This window comes from Maylandia zebra, linkage group LG12 (assembly GCF_041146795.1).
Source record: "Maylandia zebra isolate NMK-2024a linkage group LG12, Mzebra_GT3a, whole genome shotgun sequence".
Taxonomy (NCBI): Eukaryota; Metazoa; Chordata; class Actinopteri; order Cichliformes; family Cichlidae; genus Maylandia; species Maylandia zebra.
Window position 1 is genome coordinate 21,197,121 of NC_135178.1, and position 26,115 is coordinate 21,223,235.

General features: G+C 40.9%; 3 protein-coding genes and 1 long non-coding RNA gene across 13 annotated transcripts in view; 2 read left to right on the forward strand and 2 right to left on the reverse strand.

Moving 5' to 3' along the window:
• LOC111501649 (uncharacterized) overlaps positions 1-7,419 on the reverse strand; it is a 27,948-nt gene extending 20,529 nt beyond the window's left edge. The window contains exon 1 of the long non-coding RNA XR_013101148.1: positions 7,248-7,419. This is a non-coding gene — a long non-coding RNA (uncharacterized LOC111501649). The remainder of the gene's footprint in view (positions 1-7,247) is intronic.
• si:ch211-102c2.8 (uncharacterized) lies at positions 6,986-18,154 on the forward strand. 9 transcript variants are annotated; one of them, XM_076890860.1, is made up of 29 exons: positions 6,986-7,433; positions 7,735-7,840; positions 7,946-8,015; positions 8,101-8,186; positions 8,305-8,344; positions 8,448-8,570; positions 9,190-9,744; positions 10,443-10,520; positions 10,639-10,734; positions 10,900-11,001; positions 11,089-11,149; positions 11,915-12,047; positions 12,156-12,248; positions 12,334-12,446; positions 12,573-12,708; positions 12,806-12,925; positions 13,313-13,426; positions 13,558-13,788; positions 14,124-14,225; positions 14,310-14,492; positions 14,569-14,664; positions 14,749-14,978; positions 15,052-15,178; positions 15,250-15,333; positions 15,411-15,625; positions 15,791-15,817; positions 16,000-16,060; positions 16,160-16,345; positions 17,377-18,154. In XM_076890860.1, exons 3-29 carry the CDS (start codon positions 7,949-7,951, stop codon positions 17,407-17,409), a joined length of 3,492 nt encoding a protein of 1,163 aa, XP_076746975.1. In that variant the 5' UTR covers positions 6,986-7,433; positions 7,735-7,840; positions 7,946-7,948; the 3' UTR covers positions 17,410-18,154. The 9 variants fall into 9 exon arrangements, with proteins under 9 accessions (XP_076746975.1, XP_004544667.2, XP_004544670.2 ...); XM_004544610.6 differs by having other exon boundaries at positions 7,735-7,811; XM_004544613.6 differs by having other exon boundaries at positions 7,735-7,811; positions 10,930-11,001.
• ccdc117 (coiled-coil domain containing 117) lies at positions 18,080-24,833 on the reverse strand. The gene is made up of 6 exons (XM_076890866.1): positions 24,675-24,833; positions 20,628-20,706; positions 20,443-20,493; positions 20,071-20,340; positions 19,278-19,421; positions 18,080-18,927 (listed from the first exon to the last, which is right to left on the reverse strand). The coding sequence occupies exons 2-6, from the start codon at positions 20,663-20,665 to the stop codon at positions 18,693-18,695; spliced, it is 738 nt and encodes a 245-aa protein (XP_076746981.1). The 5' UTR covers positions 20,666-20,706; positions 24,675-24,833; the 3' UTR covers positions 18,080-18,692.
• Positions 21,619-25,267, forward strand: tcn2 (transcobalamin II). Of its 2 annotated transcripts, none has more exons than XM_004544617.5 (10): positions 21,619-21,730; positions 22,019-22,089; positions 22,523-22,712; positions 22,814-22,983; positions 23,270-23,422; positions 23,868-24,040; positions 24,205-24,379; positions 24,469-24,649; positions 24,724-24,842; positions 24,937-25,267. In XM_004544617.5, the coding sequence occupies exons 2-10, from the start codon at positions 22,032-22,034 to the stop codon at positions 24,996-24,998; spliced, it is 1,281 nt and encodes a 426-aa protein (XP_004544674.2). In that variant the 5' UTR covers positions 21,619-21,730; positions 22,019-22,031; the 3' UTR covers positions 24,999-25,267. The 2 variants fall into 2 exon arrangements, with proteins under 2 accessions (XP_004544674.2, XP_012772727.2); XM_012917273.4 differs by having other exon boundaries at positions 21,641-21,730; positions 22,022-22,089.
• Positions 25,268-26,115: the final 848 nt, after the last annotated feature.

Below are 26,115 nucleotides of genomic sequence, written 5' to 3' on the forward strand. Positions count from 1 at the left end.
GTTTTAATTAACGGAGCAAGCTGAATTTTCACGGTCCAATAAGAGACTGAGCTGCTCCTACTGTGTTTTTCTTTCACTGCTGTTCGCTGAAGTGCTGGTGGTTTGGGAAAACGGTCGAGTTCCGTCTCGTAAAGTTCACACCGCTTTTGGAAATAGTCCGAAAGTAGAAGGGCGTGTGAGCATCCACTCTCATTCCTCATACCAGCGAAGGTGGATAGCAGCTGTGTTGTCAATATACTATAAATAATATAAGTACATGCATGACTAAATAAATAAATAAATAAATAAGTCAGATACACTAAATAATAAAAAATTGGAAAAATGGGGAATGAAACCTCAAAACCTGTTGCCAATAATGGACAGTATACACAAAAGTTCATTAATGACGAACAGTGGATAGAAAATAAATATCCAGGTGCAGGAAAAATCAGCGCAAGGAGATGGCGTAATCCTAAAAAGACGTCATGTCCTGGGTGGGAGGGTACATGCAGCCCCGCAGCTTTAACGCAGCTCAAAGATAGCTTATTAAAAGAAATAAGTGCAACCACAAATCTTAGAAAGAAAGGAAAACGCACAAATGAATTAACTTTCCTAGATGCATGGAAAAAAGAGCAACAGAGACGTGCTGAGAATAGAGAAAAGAGACAGAATAAAAAACAAAAGCAAAGCTGTGAGGTGCCTGAAGCAACGGCTGCAGCCCCTCCCCCCTATGTTACTGCCTCTGCATCAACTCCCAAGCACACAGAGAAAGATGCAGCTGTGAATAACCCTTACGGTTCAGTGCAGGCAGATTTAGCTAAAATGTCAGTAACACATGCACCCAAAACAGATATAGGGGAAGATCATGTAGGCAGGGACATATGGCCTGATCCCCCAAGCCCCCCAGGAGTATTTCCATTAATAAGTTCACCTAACCCCAGATATGGTCAGCCGACTGGACCTATGGGGCATAGAGACGCCCACCCCACAATTCTTGTGTTTAGACCATGGTCACATGAGGATCGGAAAAATGTTCTTAAAGATGTCCCGCCCTTGCATGACGGTTTTGACATATGGAAGAGTGCAGTTGAAGCAATTAGGACTCAGTGGTATTTAAACGGTCATGAAATGTACCAGGTACTTCAAGATCTTTTAGGTTTGAAGTTTGGCTCAGTGAAAGGCTCTTTCACTGGGGGGGCAATTAATAATCCTTTAGATTCTTTAGTGATCGGTAACGGGCCACAACCCCTGCGTGCAGGTGACCCTGATTTAGAAGGCCAACTACATAACTTCTATGAACGTGTGAAACTACAGCTGGCCCCCAAGCCAAACTACAATAAAATAGGAGAGGTGAAACAGAAAGAAAATGAAACTGCATCAGACTTTTTAGACCGCCTGCGCCCAGTTTTTAGGCAGCATTCAGGTTTAGATTATGCCGATGGCGATGCAACGCCATTCCAGCAGCAGTTAAAAAATGCATTTCTAAATGGCCTGCTCCCACCAATCAGAGCACATGTAGAGAAACATTGGGTCACAATGAACACTGGCAACCTGCCGGATGCCCTGTTACATGCTGAACACGCCACAAAAGTGCACAAACAGAAAAATAAGGCTGACGTCTTCACCATAGATTCAGAGACAGGTTTCCTTGCATTTTCGGGAGGCTATCAGAGGCAGAGAGGGAAGCAAGGCAATCGGCAGCAAGGCCACAAACACCCAAACAGAAACAGCAGATATAACAAAGACAATGCCTGTTTTAACTGTGGGAGAGAAGGTCACTTTGCACGAGATTGCAGGAGTAAGCCACAGACACAAAATAATAGGAGAAACAATGACAGGCAAAACAGTGGCGAATCTATGGAGAACAGCGACATGTGACTAGAAAACACACAAGACATGAACATTGATGAGGGAGGGGAAGTTTTTAACATAGAACAATTGCTATTAGGGTCAGAATACAAACCAATGCTGCTAATTCATGTGAACGGGCAACCAATCCAAATGTTATGTGACACCGGAGCATGTAAAACGGTTCTAAGGCAGCCGCCTAAAAACTTACAGTACTCAAAAGACACATTAGTTGTGAAGTCAGCCACAGGCCACACCACTGTACAACAACTAACTGCCCCGTTAGAACTAATGCATACCGAAAGTGGCCGCAGGTGCTTCATTAAATGCATATATGACCCGTCATGCCCAGTAAACCTACTAGGAAGAGACACTCTGACAGAACTCAAGATAGGCGTGGTACCGGAAGAGAATGGCATGATTGCTGAATGCATGCTAAATGACAACACACCAGAGCCAGATAGCATTAACACGGCACACAGCAGCAACGTGTGTCTCTCTCAAGGCTACGGTGTCCCACATTATTACTGGACTCTTGAGTTGCCCGAGCTCACAAAGCTACACAATGTGGCCCGCAAATATACACCCCCCACATCCTATTTCCAGAAACCCACTGACTATCACAACACGTTGAGATTTAAACAAACTCCAGGCCCAGACCCACTTTACGATCAGCAAGTGTGGAAGCTAGGACAACAGAGTTTGACTTTACAACACCTGTATGTCACAAAGTCGGGAAATGCAGTGTGCTCAGTAATCCAATCAGCAGCCGTGAAGGCTTTGAACCGCATGCCTAAGCCACACGTGTCTGTAGCGCATAACTATCATTCAGACTGGAAGGATTTAGGAAATGTGTTAGCCAGGGTTGAAGCAGACACTTATGAAAAAACGGAAGACACTCATGAAGGCTGGCTGCAAGGCCGCTGGACGGGGTGTTTCCGATACACACTGGGTTGGTTGGTCACAGTCAGGCCTGCTGTACACCTAACCGATGTCGCTGAAACACACGCACAACTGACTGAATGACACCAGGCAGCACTAGCTCAGCTGCCTGAAACTCTCTGGTCTACAGGCCCTGCTGATGTAGGCCTTATAAAAAATGCAGATGAAGTAAGAGTAAAACCTCTCTCAAAACACAGACCACTGATATCTCAATACCCACTCACTACTGAGGCTAGACATGGCATTCGCCCAGTGATAGCAGACATGGAGAAGGCAGGAATTTTAATAAAAACAAAGACAGCCACCTGTAACACTCCTATCTTTCCTGTTAAAAAAGCTACCGCGGGTGCATACCGTCTAGTACATGACCTGAGAGCTATAAACGAAGTGACTGAACAAATCCCACCTGTGGTTGCTAATCCACACACTATTTTAAATCAGGTCACACCGAACGAACAGTGGTTCTCAGTAATCGACCTTTCAAACGCCTTTTTCTCAGTTCCACTACATCCAGACTCACAGCCATTGTTTGGCTTCACCTTTGAGGGTCAGAGGTACACATACACTCGTTTGCCCCAGGGTTTTCAGAATAGCCCAACCCTCTATGCAGAAGCACTAAAGAAGTCAATGTCTAGCTGTAAGCTCCCACAGTTAGGTCAATACTTGCTGTATGTAGATGACATTTTAATAACCGGTCACACACAGCAGGCGTGCAAAGACAACACACTTGCTGTGCTACAGCATTTGGCTGAACAGGGCCACAAAGTCTCACAACACAAACTGCAGCTGTGGAGTGATAACGTTACATATCTCGGACACACACTCACAGGCCAGGGCAAAACACTGCTGGGAACCAGAAAGCTGGCAGTGCAAAACACACCCAAACCTAAAACAAAACAACAGATGATGAGTTTTTTAGGTTTGTGTAATTTCTGTAGAGCTTGGATTCCAGAGTATGCACTAACAGTTCAGCCACTGCAAGACATGATTTATGGCAAAAACCTCGCTTTGCGCGACACAATAACGTGGACGGTAGAGGCAGACACAGCATTTACTAACCTAAAGGTGGCTTTACAAACAAATGTAGTCCTGGCCCTGCCTGATTATGACAAGCCTTTCGTGCTGCATGTTGATGGGGGGGCCGGCTACATGAAGGCAGTTCTGACACAGGCTTTTGGTGACAAACAGCGCCCTCTAGCATTCTACTCGTGTAAGTTAGACGCTGTAGTTTTGGGCCTGCCGACTTGCGTCCAAAGCTGTGCAGCAGCCACAGAAGCAGTAAAGAAGTCAGCAGACATTGTCTTAGGGCACAAACTAGTTGTCAAGGTCCCGCATGCTGTCACATCTATACTGCTGCAAGCCAATCTCTCTTACCTGACTCATGCCAGACAGCTATCGTATGTAGGCATTTTACTATCACAGTCTCACATCACACTGGAAAAATGTGGCACACTGAATCCAGGGACTCTAGTGAGCACACCAGCTGATGGAGATGTGCACAACTGCCATGCAGAATTAGACAAAGACACCAAACCCCGCCCTGACATCCATGCTGAGCCACAAGCTGGTTTTACTGATGTCTTTATGGACGGATCAGCCTCTAAAGACAACACAGGCCGAAATTGTGTAGGTTACGCAGTAACCACAGACAGTAGAATAATAGAAGCAAAACCACTTTCTTCTTCATATTCTGCACAGAGCGCTGAGCTGATAGCTGTTATTCGTGCATGTGAAATACACAAAGATAAACAAATAAACGTTTATACAGACAGCCAGTATGTTTTCTCTGCTGTGCATCATTTTGCAAAACTCTGGCAAAACAGAGGAATGATTACATCAACCGGTAAACCAGTCCAGCATGCCAGCCTCTTACAACGCCTGCTGACTGTAATAAATTTACCACAACAACTCGCATTGTGTAAATGTGCAGCACACAAAACTGATGGCTCTTTTATTACTACAGGCAACAATTTTGCTGACAGAGCAGCAAAACAGGCGGCACAAAAGACAAACATGACATTGATGGCAGTAAACACACATCAGATTCCACTGGATGTGTTGCAAAGTGAACAAAAAGCAGCAAGCACAGCAGAGCAGGCAAAATGGCTAAAGGTTATAAGGTTTTCATCCTTTTATTTTTTGAAGTTCTCATCCTTTTATTTTTTGAAGTTTTCATTTTAAATATAAAGTTTTCATCCTTTATTTGTTGTAGTTTTCATTTTAAATATAAGGTTTTCATCATTTTAAATATAAGGTTTTTATCCTTTATTTTTTGTAGTTTAGTTTTATTATTTTTTCTTGTTTATTCCACTTGTTATGTCATTTATGATTTTCTTTTTTCTTTTTATTATTTTATTTTGTTTTATTCTTTAGACCAAATGACTTCCATTTCTGCTATGCTGACATTTAGAAAATTAAAAATTGCTAAAGATGCTTAATAAATAACCTTTACAGACAATTGTTGTATACATTTAAAATAAGTTAAAACAGGAGGGAATATGTTACAGGAAAAATGATTCTATGTTTCTTTACCTTCTTTTAAATGTACAAAGATGCCTTTTGTCTGCCCTTTGCCTATGGTTAGATTAGTTTAGAATTATCTTTTTAGACTTTCCCAGCAAAGACATCTTGTTTCTGGGACATATTGTTTTAGATTGTTTTATCTTCCCTAGCTCTCTGCTGACGAGACTAGCACCATATATGGAGTTGTTTTATTTTATCTGTTTATTATTTGTTATCCTGTTCTCACTGTCTCTGTGCTCTGTGCCTATAAAAATTACCAAGCCACTGTGCATGGTGTGAGTTGTTCTTAGCAGTTCACCCGTGTACACGTTTGATAAAGAAAGTAACTTTGTCTCATTGTGTCTTTATTTCTCCTGGGTTTTTTACAGAGTTTTCCCCCAACAGTAACACACTACAACGGCAGGGAATCAAATCCCGCAGCGCCAGACGTGTTCCACTGCTGAAGCCAGTGCATGTCCAGGCCCGTCTGAAGTTTGCCAGAGAGCACATGGATGATACAGCAGAGGATTGGGAGAATGTCATGTGGTCAGATGAAACCAAAGTAGAACTTTTGGTATAAACTCAACTCGTCGTGTTTGGAGGAAGAAGAATACTGAGTTGCATCCCAAGAACACCATACCTACTGTGAAGCATGGGGGTGGAAACATCATGCTATGGGGCTGTTTTTCTGCCAAGGGGACAGGACGACTGATCCGTGTTAAGGACAGAATGAATGGGGCCATGTATCGTGAGATTTTGAGCCAAAACCTCCTTCCATCAGTGAGAACTTTGAAGATGAAACGAGGCTGGGTCTTCCAACATGACAATGATCCAAAACACACCGCCCGGGCAACAAAGGAGTGGCTCCGTAAGAAGCATTTGAAAGTCCTGGAGTGGCCTAGCCAGTCTCCAGACCTCAACCCCATAGAAAATCTGTGGCGGGAGTTGAAAGTCCGTGTTGCTCGGCGACAGCCCCAAAACATCACTGCTCTCGAGAAGATCTGCATGGAGGAATGGGCCAAAATACCAGCTACTGTGTGTGCAAACCTGGTAAAGACCTATAGTAAACGTTTGACCTCTGTTATTGCCAACAAAGGTTATGTTACAAAGTATTGAGTTGTATTTTTGTTATTGACCAAATACTTATTTTCCACCCTAATTTACGAATAAATTCTTTACAAATCCTACCATGTGGATTCATGGATTTTATTTTTTATTTTTTCACATTCTGTCTCTCACAGTTGAAGTGTACCTCTGGTGCAAATTACTGACCTCTGTCATCATTTTAGGTGGGGGAACTTGCACAATCGGTGGCTGACTAAATACTTTTTTGCCCCACTGTACATATATATGAGGGAACAGACTTCCTCTGGCCATAAAACTTTATACATTTTCCAATTATTTTCCAGCCTCTGAAAAGGTGGGACAGTGCACAAAATTGTCTGTAATTCCTAAACAGTTCATGCAAAACTTTTGAAAAAACAAAACAAGACACTAATTGATTTTAAAACCACTGCAGTGGTTTACAGAGGTAAAACTACAAGAAATATTAGTATTTAGATATTTAAGTAATTGTCTTTGTTCAGATAATTATGGAATAAGTATAATTTTGACTTTCTGTTTTTAATTCCGTTTAGTTTGTTAGTAGAGTTGATTTTCGTACTTGTTTAGTTTTTATTAGTTTCATTGTTAGTCTTTATTAACTCTATTAACTATTATCGTTATATGTCAAAGGCAAGACTTAGGAAAATCTGGTATCAGATTTTTTTTTTTTTAAATGAAAACGGTAGACTCAGTCTAGGATGTCTATCAATTTATTTTTAACCAAACTAACGTACTAGAGCTAAACACACTACCTCTATATTTGTTTTTGTTTGTTGGTTTTACAAATTCAGAAAATATTTTTTATGCGAGTGAACTATTTTTAATATCCTGTTTTTAATTTAGTTTTTGTTAACTATAATAACTTCGTTTACCGCTTTTACTGCCGTAGCTCGCGCGGCTCCTCAGGGCTGTTAGCTTGCTGTATCTCGAGTTGTTTGACCGTTTCCATGGCGGCCTCAATTTCCCGTCAATCAACTCTCCCGGCAACAGCAACAGCTGTGCCAGTCAGAACCGCTGAGACATGTTCGCCATCGACTTAAAACGCCCGTCTTCTTAAAGTAAGTTAGTTCTGAGTGTTTGTCGCGGTCAGTGTGATGTTTTTTGTTTTCATTTGATAACTCAGAAACATGAACGTTTAACCAGGGAGCTTCAGACAGATTGGCCAGACGCTTTTGTGTTCAATACATCTGATTTGTGGGCTCATTCGCACTATGAAAATATCACTCTGCTTATAGGAAAGGCTCGATTGAGTCTTGGCTGCGGCTGAAAAAATAGTCCCACAAGTCACAGCTAGATGTGACACTTTAATACTCAAGATATTTGTAAGTAACTTTCACAGCTCTTGGACTTGATTTTCAGACGGGGAGATCCGGGGATTTATCGTCAACTCAAGTCAGTTTGGCTTGCTAAGTGGTCTTGGTTTCCTGGACAACTGGGTAACATACCCCCCCCGCCTCCCATCACCGTACTGCCACACACTCCTTATAACTTTCCTGTTAGCCCTGACTGCTAAGGGGGTGTAGTCTCCTATGTTGTCTCTCAATGCCTGCACTTTTGTCTTCACGTGCAGGACATGGCTGAGAGGAACAATAACGGAGCAGACAGACATGCAGAACATCCCCAGAAACTTCTTTACACTGGTCTGAAGGTTTAAAAGCATTATTATGTATTCCTCACTCTTATGTGTGCAGCCATTCATATACCCCCTTTTCTCTGCCCTCATAGATCTTAACGACAATAGCAGTGTGTTTGGATTTGACCACTGCGATCGCCTCCTGGATGCAATGGATGCTCAGCTTGAGCAATTGCAGGTTTGTGACTCTGTGATTGTCACTTTTCTTTGTATGTTTGTCTCTGTGCACATGTAGGCAAATTTAAAATGATAATAAAAATGATAATAACATAAGCAAGTATGATTAATTTATCCAGGTCCTGCCCCAGAAATGTGAGCTTAATTGCAGCAGTGCAGGTAATTTATATCACAATAACAGCTCTATACTAGATTTATAAGTTTGTGTTTTCCATGTAATATTATGTAATCTCTTTTTTTTCTGTGTGTGGTATTTTTCTAGCTCCTCTTGGTTGGAGTCAGTCTCTGGGCAAAGATACGGGCCTGGAAAGTACAAGTGAACAAAATGGTACCCCCATGTCTGGTCTAGATTTGATGAGCGCCCCAGCAGTGCAGCAAAGATATGGTAATATTTTAATATTAGGGCTATTCACAGGAAAAGTTTTAAATTAACAATGTTTTTAACTGAAAAGGCCTTATTTATAGTCTGAGGTAAATATCTTACAACAGTGAAAATGATTAGTACTAGTGGTGACATAATTTTTCTTTCAGCACAAGCGACAGAAATGCAACCCTGATTTCCAAAAAAGTTGTAACTAAGTTTAAAATTGAAATATACAACAACCCAACTTTCTTGGAAATTATGTTGCTAAATGTATACATGCTTAATATGAAGCTGCTTAATATGAGAGTTGGTCAGGCCCCTGTGTTGTCTTCATAGGTGGCCTATAATTAAATGATATATATGTAAAGTATTGTGCAAAAAATCTCAATCCAACACTCATTTCTTTAGATTATACTTCCAGACTTTCTTGGAATTGTTTTAAAATGGTCTTGGGCAATAGTTCTTTATATCTTCTGCCTTAAATACTGTATGTATGTTTTCAGTAAATCACTGAAGCAAAATATGAAGAAATTAGAGGTGGCTTAACACTCTTGCACAGGACTGTGTGGTCTATGTTGATCACCATAATGTTAATAGAGTGGACTTTTCCTTACACCACTTCTCCTCTGCTCTACCTCAGAAAACACTGAGGGCTGCTCGAAAGATCCTGTAACTGGTGACAAAACTGAAAAGAGGTTAGACAGGAGGGACAAAGAGGAAATCGAGTCTTGTAGAGAGCAGGTCATCTGGAGGCTGGAGAGGCTACTTGGAGGCACCTGCAAGGAAGGAGGGCTGGCCGAAGAAATTGGCCCTCCTTCAGACAGTATCTGCACCGAGGACTTTGCTACACGCTTCAGAGAGGAGATGGTAGAACTGACTTTTATAGATGTCAGTATGCAAATGTTGGATAAAGCAGAAGTGACTGGGAGTACAAACATCTCTGACAGCGGCGCTTACCAAAGTAAACAACATGAACGACATGTTTATGATGTTGAAAGAAGAGGTTCAGAAACGACTGGGGAAAGCAGCGATGACACACTCACTCCTCAGCATTCCCTGACAAACCAACCACGTCCAAACAAGAAGAGCTGTGTTTCTCATAGCGCTGGAGCAAATATATCACATGCTGGTGTGAAAGCAGGAGCTTCAGAGACATGCAGATTACCACAGCCTGAGGATGACAGCAGTGGTACAAGTCTGTATCTATAGAATCTTTGAAAGATAAGCTTTCAGGCATGTTTTAACTTTGCTTAGTCAAAGGGGTGAGGATTGAGAGAAAAATGATCCATCTGTTCTTTGGCCATATGTCTGTCCATCTGTGTGTTCGACATGTGATCGAAGGCACGTTCTCTACAGATGTTTGACTGTATGAAAATCATTTTGGCAAAACAAAAATGGTGCCTGAATACCATTATAGGTTGAGGAGTGTTATTACTTCTCGTCTAAAGTAGTAAGTCAAAAAATGGGCTCACATCTATGAATGGTTATAATTCATACCCAAAGCATTAAATATATCACATGCTCTCCCTCCACTCAAATACCAGAACTCTGGATTTGAGCTTTTGGACTTGAGGCCAAACTTTCAACTCAGCATACACATAACCTAATGCAGTGGTTCCTAAAACGGGGGCAGGGAATTCAATGGCTTCAGGGAGTCACTGCATGAAGTCATGTGCGACCATGGAGAATAATGTTGAATGGATTTAAAGTTGCGCGAATGAATGAACATAAGTGCTAGTAGAGGCCTCTGATGTTAGCTTGGCTGGATTGCTAACTTTTCAAATAGAAGTATGAATGAAAACGTTTTATAACCATTGATAGATGTAATACAGGACACCTTTTTTTTTTTTTTTTTTTAATATATAAGTCTGTTTTCTTCCCTTTTCATTTCAGGCTTCCACAGCACAGAGTTTTTAAAAGACCCTGAAAATGTCAACAGCAGCTGTTCTCCTAAGACCAGGTGCTTGGCAGGTACCACACACGTTACACTGTATTACACTTGCATTTACAAGCACAGCCTACCACACTGATGCTTTTGGGATTCTGTTTATTTGAAATAGTGATTGTGGGCTGCTTGGTTCTTTTCCAGGAGTACCTGTGCTGAGCTTTGACACGGTGTCCATTGACAGCGACCTTGATACAGTCTGCACGGAGCAAGTCAGGCAGCACATTCACAAGTGGCCCGGTAAGAAACAGAAGATATGGAAGTGAACTAGTTTATAAATATGTTTAGACACAAAATATCAGAGTTTGAAAAGTGAAACTGAAAAATTTAAAGGGTAATGAATGATAATTACAAAATCTTTAAATATGAAGGATAATATCTACAAAAAGTATCCACTCTTGTTAGGATGGCACTCTCTCATTCGGTCTGTCACAGAAATTAATGGCCAGTTTAGCAACCAGACTGACATAACAACACAAGAAGAAAGTGAATCTCGGTCTACATCAGGTAAGAGCTGACTACTACTATTTTATTACTATAAAATACACAAAGTAGTAAAGTGTCAAAATAATTTTCTTGTCTTTATTCCCAAAGTACAGAGATCCCCATATGGACCTGTTTGTAACTGTCAACGTAACAGGAGAACAGCATATAGGTAAAATAAATCAAAGTATCAGCTGCATCTATGTTAGTGCACACACAATAGCCTCAGGAAACTTCAATATGACAGGTAATGCACTAAGAGGACAAGGTCTGAAAGCTCTTAATACAATAAAGAGAAAATTTTAATAACTTCCAAAATCCAATTTAAAATCTGCCTTTAAATATTTGGTTGTGTCTTTCTGCCAATTGTGCTGTAGGATAGTTGGTTGTATGGTGGGGAAGTTTGGGTTTAGAGCTCTACCCATTGGGACAAACACCCAACAGTATCTCTAACACATAAAATTCTGCAAATATATTTTCTATGCACACAGAAAAATGCCAAAAAATGTCCGTCAAGCACACAAAATTTTTAATTACCCTAATATCAGCCCTTAAGCGTAAGAGATGAACCCAGAAGAAGAACCTTTCATGTCAGCTGGTGATGATTCTGAAGTGCTTCCTGTCAAAACCCAGTTCTGCAACAACACTGCTTTCCAAATATCAATCAGAGTAAAACAGTGCAAAGAAATCTATGTAAAACACTGGAAAGAAGAAACTTAAAAGCTACAGTAGACAAGAATGTCATCTGACCTTAAACATAGATTAAGAATTAGCAGAATAGGAAGGAACACTTACTTTAACAAATTAAGTTCTATAATTCCAGATGTCAGTCACCTAAACTTAATCTCAAAATTAAAAATACTCCTAGGGCAAGTTCTCCTTGTTTTTTAAATACTTTTTCAGATTTGTGTATTCTTCTGCTCTCATGTGTATTCAGACCTGCGAGTTATTTTAGTGACACAGATGAAGAAATGAGCTGCTGGAGCAGCAAGTCCAGGCCTGAGAGGACACTGGACAAGATGCAGTCTGAATGGGTCAAGGTGATTGGCCGACTCTCTGACCTCCGACAAGTAAGACTAAACCTCCGGGGGAAATTTATTCTATTCTGTGTCGGTTGTATAAATTCACTTGCATGCATATGTATGAGATGGTGCTTAGCTTGTTTGTGTGTGGTTTAGAAATGTGAGGAAGAGGAGGAGACGCTGTGGTTGAAGAGGGCTCAGATAAAAGATGTTGAGGTCTGCCTCTCTGAACTTAGACAACAAAGGAAGGTAAAGTCCAGCATTTTCAAATGTTTTTCAGGAGAATGTTTGCTGAAGACTCACTAACGTGTACAAGTAATGGTTCGTGCTGCAGCATGCCTTGCAGGAGTTAGAGCGACTGACTACAGAGACGGCACAGATGGAGGAGGAGAAGAGGACTTTGCAGTCTGTTCAGAGAGACAGCAGAGCAGAGAGGAAGTCTGTTGGGTATAAAATCTCCTCCTACTAACTGTCTCATTCAGAGCCATGTGCATTAACACGGCCAACATCAACATAATATTTGTCTGCATAAAGGAGAGTTTTCTTTATTGATAAAACATCATTTTGCTGCAGCCATGGTAGCTGGCAGCTACAGAAGATGCTGAGGCAGAAAGAATCATGTCTTCTCCAGCACAGAGACACCCAGGAAGATTTTACAGTTCAGCGTCTGTGTAAACAGACTCCAAAGGATGGATCCTGCTTCAAAGCAGTAAAAAAACAAACCTAATCCTGTAGTTAGTGGTTCAGTCCTTGGTTTAATTTTGTTCTTATGTCATCACTTTCTCTTTTTATTGTTCAATAAACAGAACAATGTCATAATGTCGGTGCTGGAGCAGGAAGAAATGGAAAGACAGCTGGATAATGCCAAAACAGAACTGTTTGCTGAGCAGCGACGTGCCAGAGAAAAGCTGGAGTCCATGCAAGAGGTATCATAGGCTGTTTATAGACTATGTAGTAACTCCAAAAATACAAAGTTATAACTAAAAATATTTTTTGGTTTAATGGGACTCATTTTTTATACATGTAAACATGAAATTACATTAAATTGTGCTTTTCTTTTTATAGTCTGCATTCACTTTACGAACAGAAATATTTATGATCTTCAACAATCCAAATGGAGAATCTAAACTTTAATCATAAAGTTGTGGATTTATCATTTTACAATTTTATTTTGGGCTTCTTTATCATTGGGATCTCAATTTCAGTGAGGGTGCTGAATGAAATTTAACAGACAGAATCCATTTTTGTTTGAGTAAAGGCAGATTTAGTGTCTTTTTTAAAATGTCTCTGAATATATTTTCCTTTTGGAGCAGAAATTGGAAGAGACTTGTGAAGAGCTCCAAAGGGCCACAGAAGCAGAGACGTCACTGAGAAACAGATGTGCTTGTTTGGAAGAAAAACAGATGCAGAAAAAGGGGCAGATTGAGGTAGCTTTTTTTTTTTTTTTTTTTTTTTAACATAAATATACTGTGTGTGTGTGTGTGTGTGTGTGTGTGTGTGTGTGTGTGTGTGTGTGTGTGTGTGTGTGTGTTACTGTTGCTGTCTCTTTTCCTGTTAGGCACTGGAGGCTCGAGTGAGTGGGCTGCAGGGTGAGGTGGGAGAACATAAGATCAGGGTGGTAACTCTGGAGAAAATGTTGGCCCACAAAGAGCTGCAGCTCCTAGATTTCCAGGAGCAATGCAGTGCCTTACAAGCAGAACGAGATGGACTGAAGGTGGAGCAACAGCACTTGAGAATGCAGCACCACAAAACCCTGAAGGAAGTTGAAGAGCACGCCCACAGTATAATGGTAAGTGCTACAAATCCTTTTTTCTTGTTCTATAAGTAACTTTACTAATATGTTTATATTATTAACAGCAAGCCCAAAAGGTTTATTGTGACAGGTTACTGATTTCTCCTCAGTTCATATTCAGGCTAAAAAAAAAAAAAAGTATTCCTTTGAAAGTACAGACTAGAGAACTGTTTGGTGAGGGGTTGTATCTCAGGTATTCTGTAGTGTCATAAATGCATACATTTTATGTTGGGTGGCGTGCCATCATTAACGTTATTGCACTACATATTATACTACTAGTAAAATACTTTGTAAGGTTACTTCTAAGAGGTCGTCCTCTCTTAATTTTGTAGCTAAAAGAAGAAGAATTAATTAAGCTACAGAAATCTCTGCAACAGCAGAAGGAAGAGGTAAAGAAACATGAAGAGGAGTTGCATGTAGAAGCATCGGAAAAGGTACTGATAATCCTTTGACTAACATATGCAACCTTTCTAACATAATTGGATGGTATGAACAGAATGCTCTCTTTTCCCATTTAGGTGTACAAAGCAGTGAAGGAGGAGAGGAGGAAGTGGGAGGCAGAAAAAATGGAAGCTCTGGAGGTGCAGCGTGGGATACTGGAAGAGCAGAATGAAAAGCTCCTGGAAAGTTTGAGGAGCGAAATGCAGAAAGAGAAGAGTAAAGCATTAGCTCTTCAACATCAGGTCATGGAACTAAAAACAGTAAGGGATCTTCCACTTAGATAAATCTAAATACATTTTCTTTCCATGTTTGTATGATTTTGCTTTTATCTCTAAGAAACTGCAGGAGCTGGAAAAGGAAAACTGTACACAGTTGGCTGCAATTTGCAAGTCACTGAAAGAGGAGTACCAGGCGGAGCTACAGATGGCGCAGGTGCAGTGAAACCACATGTTCAAACTCTAGATGTGATGTGACATCTTAGAAAAGTTGACCTGGTGTGCTCTGTAATCATGGCAGAGTCATAGGACAGTTCTGCAGCTCGAGAAGGATGTCCAGCTGGCAGTTAAAGAGGCAGACAGGCTCCGGGTGATGCTAGAAGAAAGGGAGAGCAGCCATAACCAAATCACATCTGAGATGGAGCAGCAACACCAACACTGGACCGAGCAGCTAGCAGCAGAGTGCCAGCATCTCAGCCTGTTAGTGGAGCAAAGTCAAGCCAAACAAAGTGCTGGAAAACTACCTCCCAGGTATAATTTTATGCCCAGTCTTCACAGCTTGTTTGTAATTGGCTTGTAATGCACATATCTTTGTCATTTGCAGTTTCACAGTAGCCGAGGCTTTTATGAACCTAAAAACACTACGAGAGCAGCTGAAGGCTTTTATTAGCCAACTGCACCAAAAGCTAGACTCACGGAAACAAACCAACGAGCAGCTGAGAAAAGAAAAGGTATCATTTGAACTTTACAGCACGCTAAATGTTTATATGGACATATTCAGTAAAAATCTCCCATTTTTCAGGAGCAAGAACTGAGCATCCAGAGGCAACAGCTGAGGCTGGAGAGAGATCAAGCTTTGAATTTTTTAAAGGAACGACTCATTCAGGTCTGAACCCACATGCTTAGACAAAACACACACGCATAGCATTAGAGGAAATTTAACTCCCTGTGACATTTTTGCAGGAACACATTGAGGAGTTGAGCAGCTTAAAATGGGTTCACATGAGTGATGGAGGAGTTCAAGGCGGAGGAGGAGTGGCAGCATGTCTCCGCAAGCAGTTGAAGGCCAAAGACTCTGAGCTCAGGCAGGTTCAGAGGAGCATGGCTGAGTGGAAGGGACAGACCGCAGCTCGCCTGGCACTCAAGTTTGAAGAAGAGTTGACAGCTGAACTGGAACGGTAACGTGCTCAAAACAAAAATGGCATCCTCCAAACTAAACCCAGAATGCAGCCAGGTCATATTTTTCTTTTTGTGTTGCAATAATTTCCCAAAGCTGCTGATCTTGAATCAAACAATACTGTGACATGTATACAGTTTTTGTGCTAACTTTTGTCATCCCACAGGTGCCAGGCAAAGTTGTTAAGGGGCAGGTAATTTTGTGTCTTGGTAAATCGATGTTATACTAACCAGCTGTACAAGAGCATGATCTCACCTCAACTCAATGTGATGCGATGCTTAGACCATAGATCTAACATTATACATATACAACAGATGTTCATGCAGTTATGTTATTTACCCAACAACCAACCAAATTCAGGTTTGCTTTTTCTAGGAAGGCACCAAGACCACAAGATGTTAGGCAGAGGGAGCCTGAAAGACCTGAGGAAGAAATGGTAAATGGTTTGCGCTTCCTGTGTGAAACCCAAAACGTTTGTGTCCTTACTCATTGTTTATGCTATTAAGAAAAATCCTGGTATCATTTTTCTTTTAAGGAATACCAGAAATCTCTCAGCTCTCCCTCCCTCCAAGCTCTGAACTCCCATCACAGCTCCTCAGACATGGCTTCCTTTAAGCTTATACGTTACCTCCATAGCAAAGTGAAGCAGCTCCGTGCTGAAAATCAGGCCTACGGGTGGAGCTCACCTCCTCCCGATTTATCAGGATCCTATCTTGAAACAGTGAGTAAATTCTTCAGTATCTGGTTATTGTGAAGTGTGAAGTGACTTTTAATGTTTCCACTTGATGAAGTTTACAGTAGTTATAAATTTCAATACTCCAAGTACTACTTGTAATTTAAAGTCAAGTATTTTTGTGAAGGTTTTGTAATTTTTTTTCTTAATTTTCTAACCCACAAAATTATGTCTTCATTCATATTTAGTCTGACCAAAAAAATGCACAATGAAAAAATACAAAGCTTTACAGCAGTTTAAGGCTATTGATGGTGGTTCTCTGCACTCACATTTCCACAGATTATAAAATAAACTGATAAAACATTAATTCAATTCAATTTTATTTATATAGCGCCAAATCACAATAAAAGTCGCCTCAAGGCGCTTCATAGATACAGAGAAAAACCCAACAATCATATGACCCCCTATGAGCAAGCACTTTGGTGACAGTGGGAAGGAAAAACTCAGTTTTAACAGGAAGAAACCTCCGGCAGAACCAGGCTCAGGGAGGGGCGGGGCCATCTGCTGCGACCGGTTGGGGTGAGAGAAGGAAGACAGGGTAAAAGACATGCTGTGGAAGAGAGACAGAGGTTAATAACAGATATGATTCAATGCAGAGAGATCTATTAACACATAGTGAGTGAGAAAGGTGACTGGAAAGGAAAAACTCAATACATCATGGGAATCCCCCGGCAGCCTATGTCTATTGCAGCATAACTAAGGGAGGATTCAGGGTCACCTGGTCCAGCCCTAACTATATGCTTTAGCAAAAAGGAAAGTTTTAAGCCTAATCTTAAAAGTAGAGATAGTGTCTGTCTCCCGAATCCAAACTGGAAGCTGGTTCCACAGAAGAGGGGCCTGAAAACTGAAGGCTCTGCCTCCCATTCTACTTTTAACACAAATAGCATGTTTCTTTAGAAGAATCTCAGACTAGTATCAGTCATGCATACAGCCATGCTACCCATGTCTGATGGGAATATTAAAAGCACTAATTGTTTCCCAAATATTGATATTAACTGCTATTATTGTTTCATTCACAGATCCCTCAGAGTACAGACACAGATGGGAGTTAAAGCAACACAAAACCTTACACTGTGTGAGCGACTGCACACCAGTAATAGAATGCTCTTCAAATCAGCCTTATTTAAAGTTGTCCCATGGCAACAAATATAAATCATTCACTGTTCTAAGATAGGAGGTTAACAAGCAGGTCACAGTGACATATGGAACAACTGGAGATGTGGTCATCACATTCCTCTGTGCTAAGGCAGTAAGGTTTTTATAGCTTGCAGTGAGCTGTAAACGACAGGAGCTGACATTTCTCTGAAGACTAACGATCATGTGAGTTACCGTACATTAAATAACCTCATAAAGCTGGCAGGGCTTTAACAAAGTCCTTAGAAAATGCTTAAAAATACATTTACAGTTTCTGCAAGGCTGAAGCAAAATGTAACGTATTAAAGGCTTTTGAACCTGTCTACTTGTACTCGCTGTCCATTAATCTGAAGGGTTCAAAAATATGGCTGAATTTGGAAAGGGTGTGAAGTATGATGATCACTATTGTAAGAGTCAAACCAAATACAAACAACTATCTAAATATTTGGGTAGAGCTCCATTTACAGTATGCATGCATGGTAAATGAATTGGTACTTACAGTATTATAGCGCATTTTACTATAAGCCATGTTCACACACAAACTTGCCTGATTCAAGCACTTTCATCCAATGAAAACTGGGCAGAATATACACATGAAAACTGTACATTTATTAAAAAACAAATATAAAGTTTATAGCACCCAATGGCTAGCTGAAGTTCTGGTCATGTGCATATGAAAATACAGTCAAACCATAAAAATCTGCATTTCCATGACTTTATAAATTCCTCCAAGCTCCCCTAATGGCATACTTGCTAAGCAATAGAGATGATCTCTCCGCCAGAAGTATTACTACAAGCAGGAAGGCATGCCACAAGCAAATGTGATGCTCCACGCTGATGTTTAAGAAATATAATCATATTTACAACACATCAGCGTAGTGCTGGCCAGGCTTTGGCAACGTAAAAGTCGTTTCACTTCTTACGGGAAACATCAATACTGCGAAGTATTATGTAAGGCTACTTGCTGACAGACCTTGGAGATTATGTCAGTTATTATGTTACAAGATCAAATGGGATTAAAGTCAGAAAACATAAATTACTGCCAAGAAAATGATGCGCTTCACAAACTGTTCAAAACTTCACAATATCCTTATAAAGACAAACTGACCAGCCTGAAGTTGTTCCACATCTTTTTAAATCTTTTTACTTTGCTACGAGTCTCCAGTCTTTCACTTTGGCATCACTTTGTGGAGAAACACTATTACATTTCCATCTCCTCCTCTCCAGAGTTGTGGGCCACAGAGAAACTGTACAGAGGAGAGTGTGTGTCTGCTGGTGGACTTGAGGTGTTAAGGGGACTGGGAGATGGACATGGAGTTGGAGTCTGCCGACACACAGTCTGTTGTTTGCGCTGTTTTTGTAATGAGTCCTTAAGTCTCTGACTGAAGGGATCTTCTGGTGGCCGCCATAGCACCAGCTCCATACAGGAACGGCTCCTAAAGTGTGAGAAAGACGAAGGTGACACAAATATTAGCATCCCTAAAGGAGTGCAACTGCGCAGACTTCTTAATCAAGAAACTCTTGCCAGTTGAAAACAATATTTGGAGTCCATCTCACATCATTACTCATATTTTTGTTTTTTTCCTTATGTTGTAAATTTGCCTGTACAGTCTATTTCTTGCTTTTTATATTCTTAACTTTTGTGTGAATCTGCATGCTCCATCTGCCTGTCGCTTTGCTGCTAGAACACCTGAATTTCCCCAATGAGGGACAATAAAGGATATATCCATTTCTATTTATTACTTAAAAATCACCATTAAATGTTCCAATAACAAAATAAACATACACAGACTGGGCTACTGTGTGGGGGAGGATGTCACTGATGCCCTGCCGCAGGCCCTTCTTCAAACTGTCAGACATCACCAGCACCGGGCGTCTCGGAGCTGGCTCTACATCCAGATCTTCATCCTCATCGTCCTCCAGTGTTATTCTGTGATACATCAATAGTACATTGTGGGTTGTCACTCTTTCTTGTGATGTAACCCCCAAACTCTTCACCAACACTGAATGCCAGATTTAAGAAAAACCCCACTTTGAATTATATAAATGTAAATGTTATGTATTTACATTGTCAAGAACAATGTAAATACATACGTGAAAATACAAAACAGTCTGAAGGGTGGTCTGTGGGCCTGACATATACATTGTATGCACATTATAAACAGAGACCTGTGCTTACAGAGGTACGTTCAGGATTGACCTCAAATACTCAGACATCAGAACTTTTTACTGGGTTACATCACTATGGTTACTTATTCTACATACCAAAACCTGCTTCAGGGCATGTACAACATACCCAGGATTATGTTTCCATTATCTGGTTTCACTTAACCCATCATTCGCAATCAGGATAATCAAGCATATGAAGCTAAATCTCTAAGCCAACCCAATGTTTCCCCTGCATGTTTACATGAAAGGGCTTGGCGAACTGGCAATAGAATCAACTCGTTTTACAAAGGAAGATACAACTATCATGCAGAGGTTAAAGACACAATACACACCATAATACAGCTGCTGTGAACAAATGACAAGTTGTGTTTTGTTCATTTTTTTTCTCCCAAATGTTATACATTGCATACCTGTCTTCTATCTCCTGAAGTTTTCTCTGTGCGGCCTCGATCTCCATGCAGGAGCTCTCCGTCTCAAGTCGGAACAGGGAAGAAGAGGTCTGCGGCAAAGTGGTGTTATTAGATGTTGTGCAGGACTGTGGAGGCACAGGACAGGCTTGCTGTGCAGACTGAGAAGAGCAGCTGTTTGCACCAGACCAGTCACACTCTGTGCTAGTGCTCAAATTTGAAGGAGCAACTTCTGCCTCAAACATTAACCTCCTCTTTTTGGCACTGCAACCCCTGATAAAACAATCATATAGTTTAACACTTGTGTAGGGCTAAGACAAGCATTACCAAATGCTTTTATTCTTTTCTTTTTTTAATAATTCATCTCTCACTTACTCATCATCTGCTCTCCTCCTGTGCTTCCTGAGGCATCTAGTCTCCCAGTTGCTGTGGAATAGAGGCACAGAAAATGCCTGTGTCGGGCTCAGAAATAAAAGTATATTTCAAATTAAGCCAAAGCGTGTCTGACAAATGTGGTGAAAACAAACAAACAAATAGTGCACTGTGCATCAGTTACATACCTGTTAGAGACTGTCGCTGTCTGTACATCCTCAATCATACTTGAAGGTCCGAGGTCGAAGTCGGGAAGGCTTGTGGGGCCTGAAAAGGAATACATGGCTGGCAGGCAGCTCAGCTCACTGCTTGGGGGCGCAGGGTGATGCATGCTGGCCCAATCGATGAAATGTTTTTGAAGAGCTACGCGAGTAAGCAGCTATTAACGACTCTGATCTGGAAGATCAGTATTGATACCAGTCAGTTAAGCCGATAAAGGTTTTTTTATTTTTATTTTTTTACAAACTACATGACGCACATGTTATTTGTTTACATCGCGCTAGCTGCCTCCTATTTAGCTAGCTATAACGCTACTGGCGTTAGCATGTTAATGATAAAACTGTGTGTTATTAATAGATGAGAGGTAAACACACGACAGCCTCATCCCTGCACTGAACAGCCACTCTGCACAAGTTAAGCAAAAATATTTGGCATTAAAGAGCGAGTTGTGCAGCTGCCCTGCCCCATTGCCGTTTTTGTTGTTGACAAATGTGTTTAGTTAGCTCGCCTCCGTTCAGAGCTTATTTATTCTCCTTTAGAGAGTTCCCATTTTCACACAAAAATAGTTTTTACAAGCTAAAGTCGTACTAACCTAATCGCATGATACCCCCGTCGAATAGAAAAAGATCCAAAATGAACTGTCACCGTGCTCTGTGGACTTCTTCTATGATAGGCTGGGTCAAACTGACGTTAGCTCCTTACTCTGAGTCGCGCCAGAACAGTCGTCAAGGTTCTACAAAGTGCGCATGTTACGTTTAGTGGGATTGTGGGAAATGTAGTTCCAGTGGATGTACTACAAACTGTAGTTTCCGAAAAAGAAAAAAAAAAACGACAAAAAAAAAACCGTCGTGGAAATGTAAAAGTGATCTCTAGTGACAATAAGACGGTGTTGGCATTTTATTTTTTAATATTAGAGATTTTTTTCTTAATTTCCGGTCAGCTGACGTTTAAAGGGACCCTCTCGCGTTATGATTGCAAATGACCAGTCATGTGACAGTGAAATACTAGAAGCTGTTGTCCCAGCTCGTCTCGTCACTCGGCTGTGATTTTTCACTTTGGACGATCCGTGGAGGTAACACGCTACTGTTTACAGGATATGTCAAAACAACGCTTTGATTTTATAATCATGTGATACTTATTGTCTGCTGTGATGCTGGCACACAATCCATGTCACTATAAATTAGTTATTTTTATATTTATTTTCCATTACTTGTACATGCCTTCCTCAAAGATCCTTGCATTTTTATCACCCGCAGTGACTGTATATCTGTTTTACTTTTACTGTTTTTGTTTTTAACTTTAACTGTTTAGCCGAGTTGATTCATTTTCTGTGTGCCTGATTTTTGTATGTTTTAACCAGCAGGTTATCCAGAATGATAACTTTGGTGATAATCTCAGCACTGATTGGTTTTGCCTCTACCAAACCATGTGGTAAGTAGGCCAACTTTAAAAAGACCTCTTTACAAATTAATTAAAAAAAAGAAAAGAAAACTTAACTATACTAAACTTCCTAAAGCTGCACTAACTCTGAGGCAACCCAGTTTGCAAATACACTTACTGACGAGTCTGGACATTCACAGATGTTGCAATTGCGTATTTAATGAATGTGAGTGATACATTGTGTTGCTTGTTTACTTAGTTGTGTAGGATTAACAGTGAATGTGGCTCCTCTTTGGCCTTGATCTGCTGAGAGTGTTGAACGCAGTAGTGATGATTCTGTAAATTAGTCCTGCTGATGCAGCAGCTATGGTTTTGCAACACTTTCAAAAGTTCATGTAAATGTCAACAGCAGCAGAGCAGAGATACTTATAGGTTTTGTTTGTGTCAGGTGACTTTTTTTTAAACCTATAAAGTTAAATTCCAGATACAGAAGGCTCCAACACTGAGCTGCTGCTTTCACTCAACAAGAATCTCCTTCGCTCTCTGGAGAGCCAGGAGGGACTTCCTAACCCCAGTGTCCACTTGGCATTACGCCTTTCCAATAACCACAACCTGGCCAAGGAGAGCGAACACCTCAACAGACTAAATAATGAATTGCACAATGACATTCAAAGGTACACACACACACAACACACATTTATGCATACTTAAACACTTTCTATGAAGTCCTCTTTCTCCCCAATGTTCTCTACTGAGCCTTTTTTCCTCCTCTCAGCTCTCTCTCTAACAGTCAGCCTGTGACTGGTGTGCTGGCGCTCTACAACCTGGCTTTAAAGTCCTCCTGCTATGATCTCAACACGGTCAGCTTCACTGTAAACGAGAGGAGTGAAGCACTGCTGACACACCTGAAGAACCAGATGGAGCTGGAGAAAGAGCACATTGCCTGTAAGGTTTTTGTTTGTTTGTTTGATTTTTAGTTTCTGAAGGGCAATCATTGTCATAAATTTTTTTCAGCAATCCTCTCCTCTTTGATGTGCTACAGTATCTGACCAGAGTTTACCTAATGTAGAGGACGGGGGTCATATTTCATAGTTTGTGAATTTAGCAGGGATAGAGTAACTTTCTGTCTAATTTCATCCAGACTGAAATGCCTCATAATTTCTCAAACATTGCTGTGAAGTTGTGGTTCAGTGTAATTTGGTTTAATTTGCTTCTTCTCTCCTGCATTCAGTCAGCCACCGCCCTTTGACCAACTATTACCAGTACTCCCTGGGTGTGCTCGCTCTCTGTGTGAGCGGCATCAGGGTCAACAACCATGTGACCAACAAGCTCATCAAAGCAGCAGAACATGAGCAGTTCAAACATGGAGAGTCTGAGAGTGTGGGTGGGTGAAACATGCCTTAATGGTGTCTTTAGCTGTTAACATAAAGGTGAAATAATGATGCAGGAGTCACCCTGCTATTACCTACTAACAATCATGGTTTTAGGATAATTTAGTTTACCGCTGATGACACGATGACACATGATGAAGTAAACATATATTCACTGCCGTGTTATATTTCAGATCAAAATCCACTGAGTTTGAAGCTGAGGCCACCTGATGGATATTTAACAGGAAGCTCTACATACAGTTTAGCTTTCAGTTGTTTGTCTATGCCACAGCTTGCTCTGGCAAAGCGGTTACCTCTTGTAGTGCTAGCTTAGCTTTCACTAAACATCTACATTAGTATGCTGTGAAAATGCTAAAAGCTTTTCACTTTGTATTTTAGCTTTGAATACAGCTGTAATGATGCAGTTGTGCTAATATTTTATCCAATTTTTCTCCTCAGATACGTATGCCATGGCTGGAATGGCACTCCAGTGTGTGAAGGACTCTGGTTCTCACATGCAAAACGCTGCTGGGCTGGACACCGCTCTTAGCAAGATCAAGCAGAAGCTTCTAGCCTCCCGCAGGGCTGATGGTCATATTGGTAATGAATTCAGCACAGGCCTTGCAGTTCAAGTAAGGATCCTCTCTCTCTCTCTCTCTCTCTCTCTCTCTCTCTCTCTCTCTCTCTCTCTCTCTCTCTCTCTCTCTCTCTCTCTCTCTCTCTCTCTCTCTCTCTTCAGAGACTTCTACAGAGCAATATCTTTGCAGCTGAAGTGTGTTTATTTGATGTGTTCAAGGCCCTGTTAGCAATGGGCAGTGAGGTTGCAGAGTGTGCCGCCTCAATGGAGGCCATGAGGACAGCTGCTAGAAGCAACGCATACCACAACCCCATGGCCATCTCTCAGACTCTGCCTGCTCTCCAGCAAACATCCTACATGGCAGTTAAAAGCAAGGAGTGCCTCACTGAGGATAGTATGTGCAGCATCATTTCTACCCTCTTTGGCCACTTTAGGTTGTGTCTGTTGCCATTCTAACATTGTTATATGTGTACCTTCCTGCAGACACTCTGGTGCTTGAGCCCTTAGATCCTGTAGTGGTTTCACCAAACCAGGTCAAGGTGAATGTGATGGTGGAAGTGGTGACATCCAGCGGAGCAGCAGCACTTTACTCGGTGCATGTGCCAAAGGGCAGCTCCCTGCTAGAGGCTCTTGAACTGCTCAAGGAGGAAAATGTTGGCTTCACGTGAGTTCATGCAATTGTATTTTACCTTGCGCGTGATTGGCTGCAGTGAGTAGTCTGACGATGCTGTGTGGCAGGTTTGAGAAGGAGTCCAGCCTGTGGGGACCTTTCTTAAGTGTGGTGAATGGAGAGCAGGCCAGGCAAAGTGACCGCAGATACTGGCACCTCTCCTCAAATGGCACTGCACTCACTGAGGGTGAGTAGACACACACATGCATGCAAACACACTTTAGACTGTGACGCACAAACGAGGATTTCGTTGATCTGCTTTCACTGTGTCTCTCTGTCAGGTGTCGGTGATTTCAAGATCGAGGCGGCTCAAAGGATCACCATCAGAAACACGAGCTACTGATGTTCCAGCCAATCAGTGATTAGATGATCAGCACTTTAATCTTTATGAACTAATGATTACACCTAAATTGTCTCTTGGCATCATATATCAATAAATCCCACAATTACTTAACAGAATGTTTGCATTTTAAGTAGATATGAAGATTGAACAAAAGTGTAATTAAGAGCTATTTCAACAAAGTTTGTGTTGAATATTTTTACTTTGGAAAACGTTTTTATGATTATAATATAATTAGTATGAAATGTCAAATAAAATGACTTTTGTGATTATGCTCTTTTGAAGACTTTTTTTTTAAGGACAATCTATTTGTATGCTTTTTATATTGTTACAAACAGTATAAACCAGTGACAGTTCATCTGAATTTATTTATTTTCTATTTTTTTTGGATGGCTTTTCAAAAGTATGTAGTTTGAATAAAAATAAAATAATAAAAATGCAGAATAAAAAAAAATGTAGTGCCTGTTTAGCTTTCACACTGCGTTACTGCACGCTGACTGCTGAGGTAAATTATTGTCTTACAGGCTAGGTTGTTTGCACTAATAAACGGGTGCCATGAATCTTTGTTAACATGGCTGGAGTAGATGTGTCAGTGCACTAAGGTTGAAAATGGCATCTTTCATATTCATCTGGCAAAAATAATTTATAGGAAAGTTTGTATCTATTTATTAAAGATTGGTTGAGGACCCTTTGCCACATGCATTGGCTGCATATAAACATCATTATATTACAGTTTACGGCCATATGCACATCATATATTGTAGGGTATGGGCCAAATTTACTAAGAAAGCTAGTGGAGTCGTCTGCGTGTGATGGGAAGGTGTGACGCTCACTAATATCTGCTGATTAGAGGCAACGAGCTAATTTTCGAACGCAGAAGCACGTGCTGTCCGTGGTCCTGAAACGTGACAACAACGTGAAAAATCAATGCCATTACGTTGAGTGTTTAATATGTTTAAGGCGTTTTTGCGTAAAGAAATGGTGCTTTGCAACACTATGGGACGGTAAGAATTTCTGACAGGCGTTCAAGAAAATTAAAGAAGTGACTTTTGTTGGTGTTTCAGGTTATCTTTGATTTCCGCAGCAATCAGCATGCTGTTTGTCAGCAAGTGATGTGTTT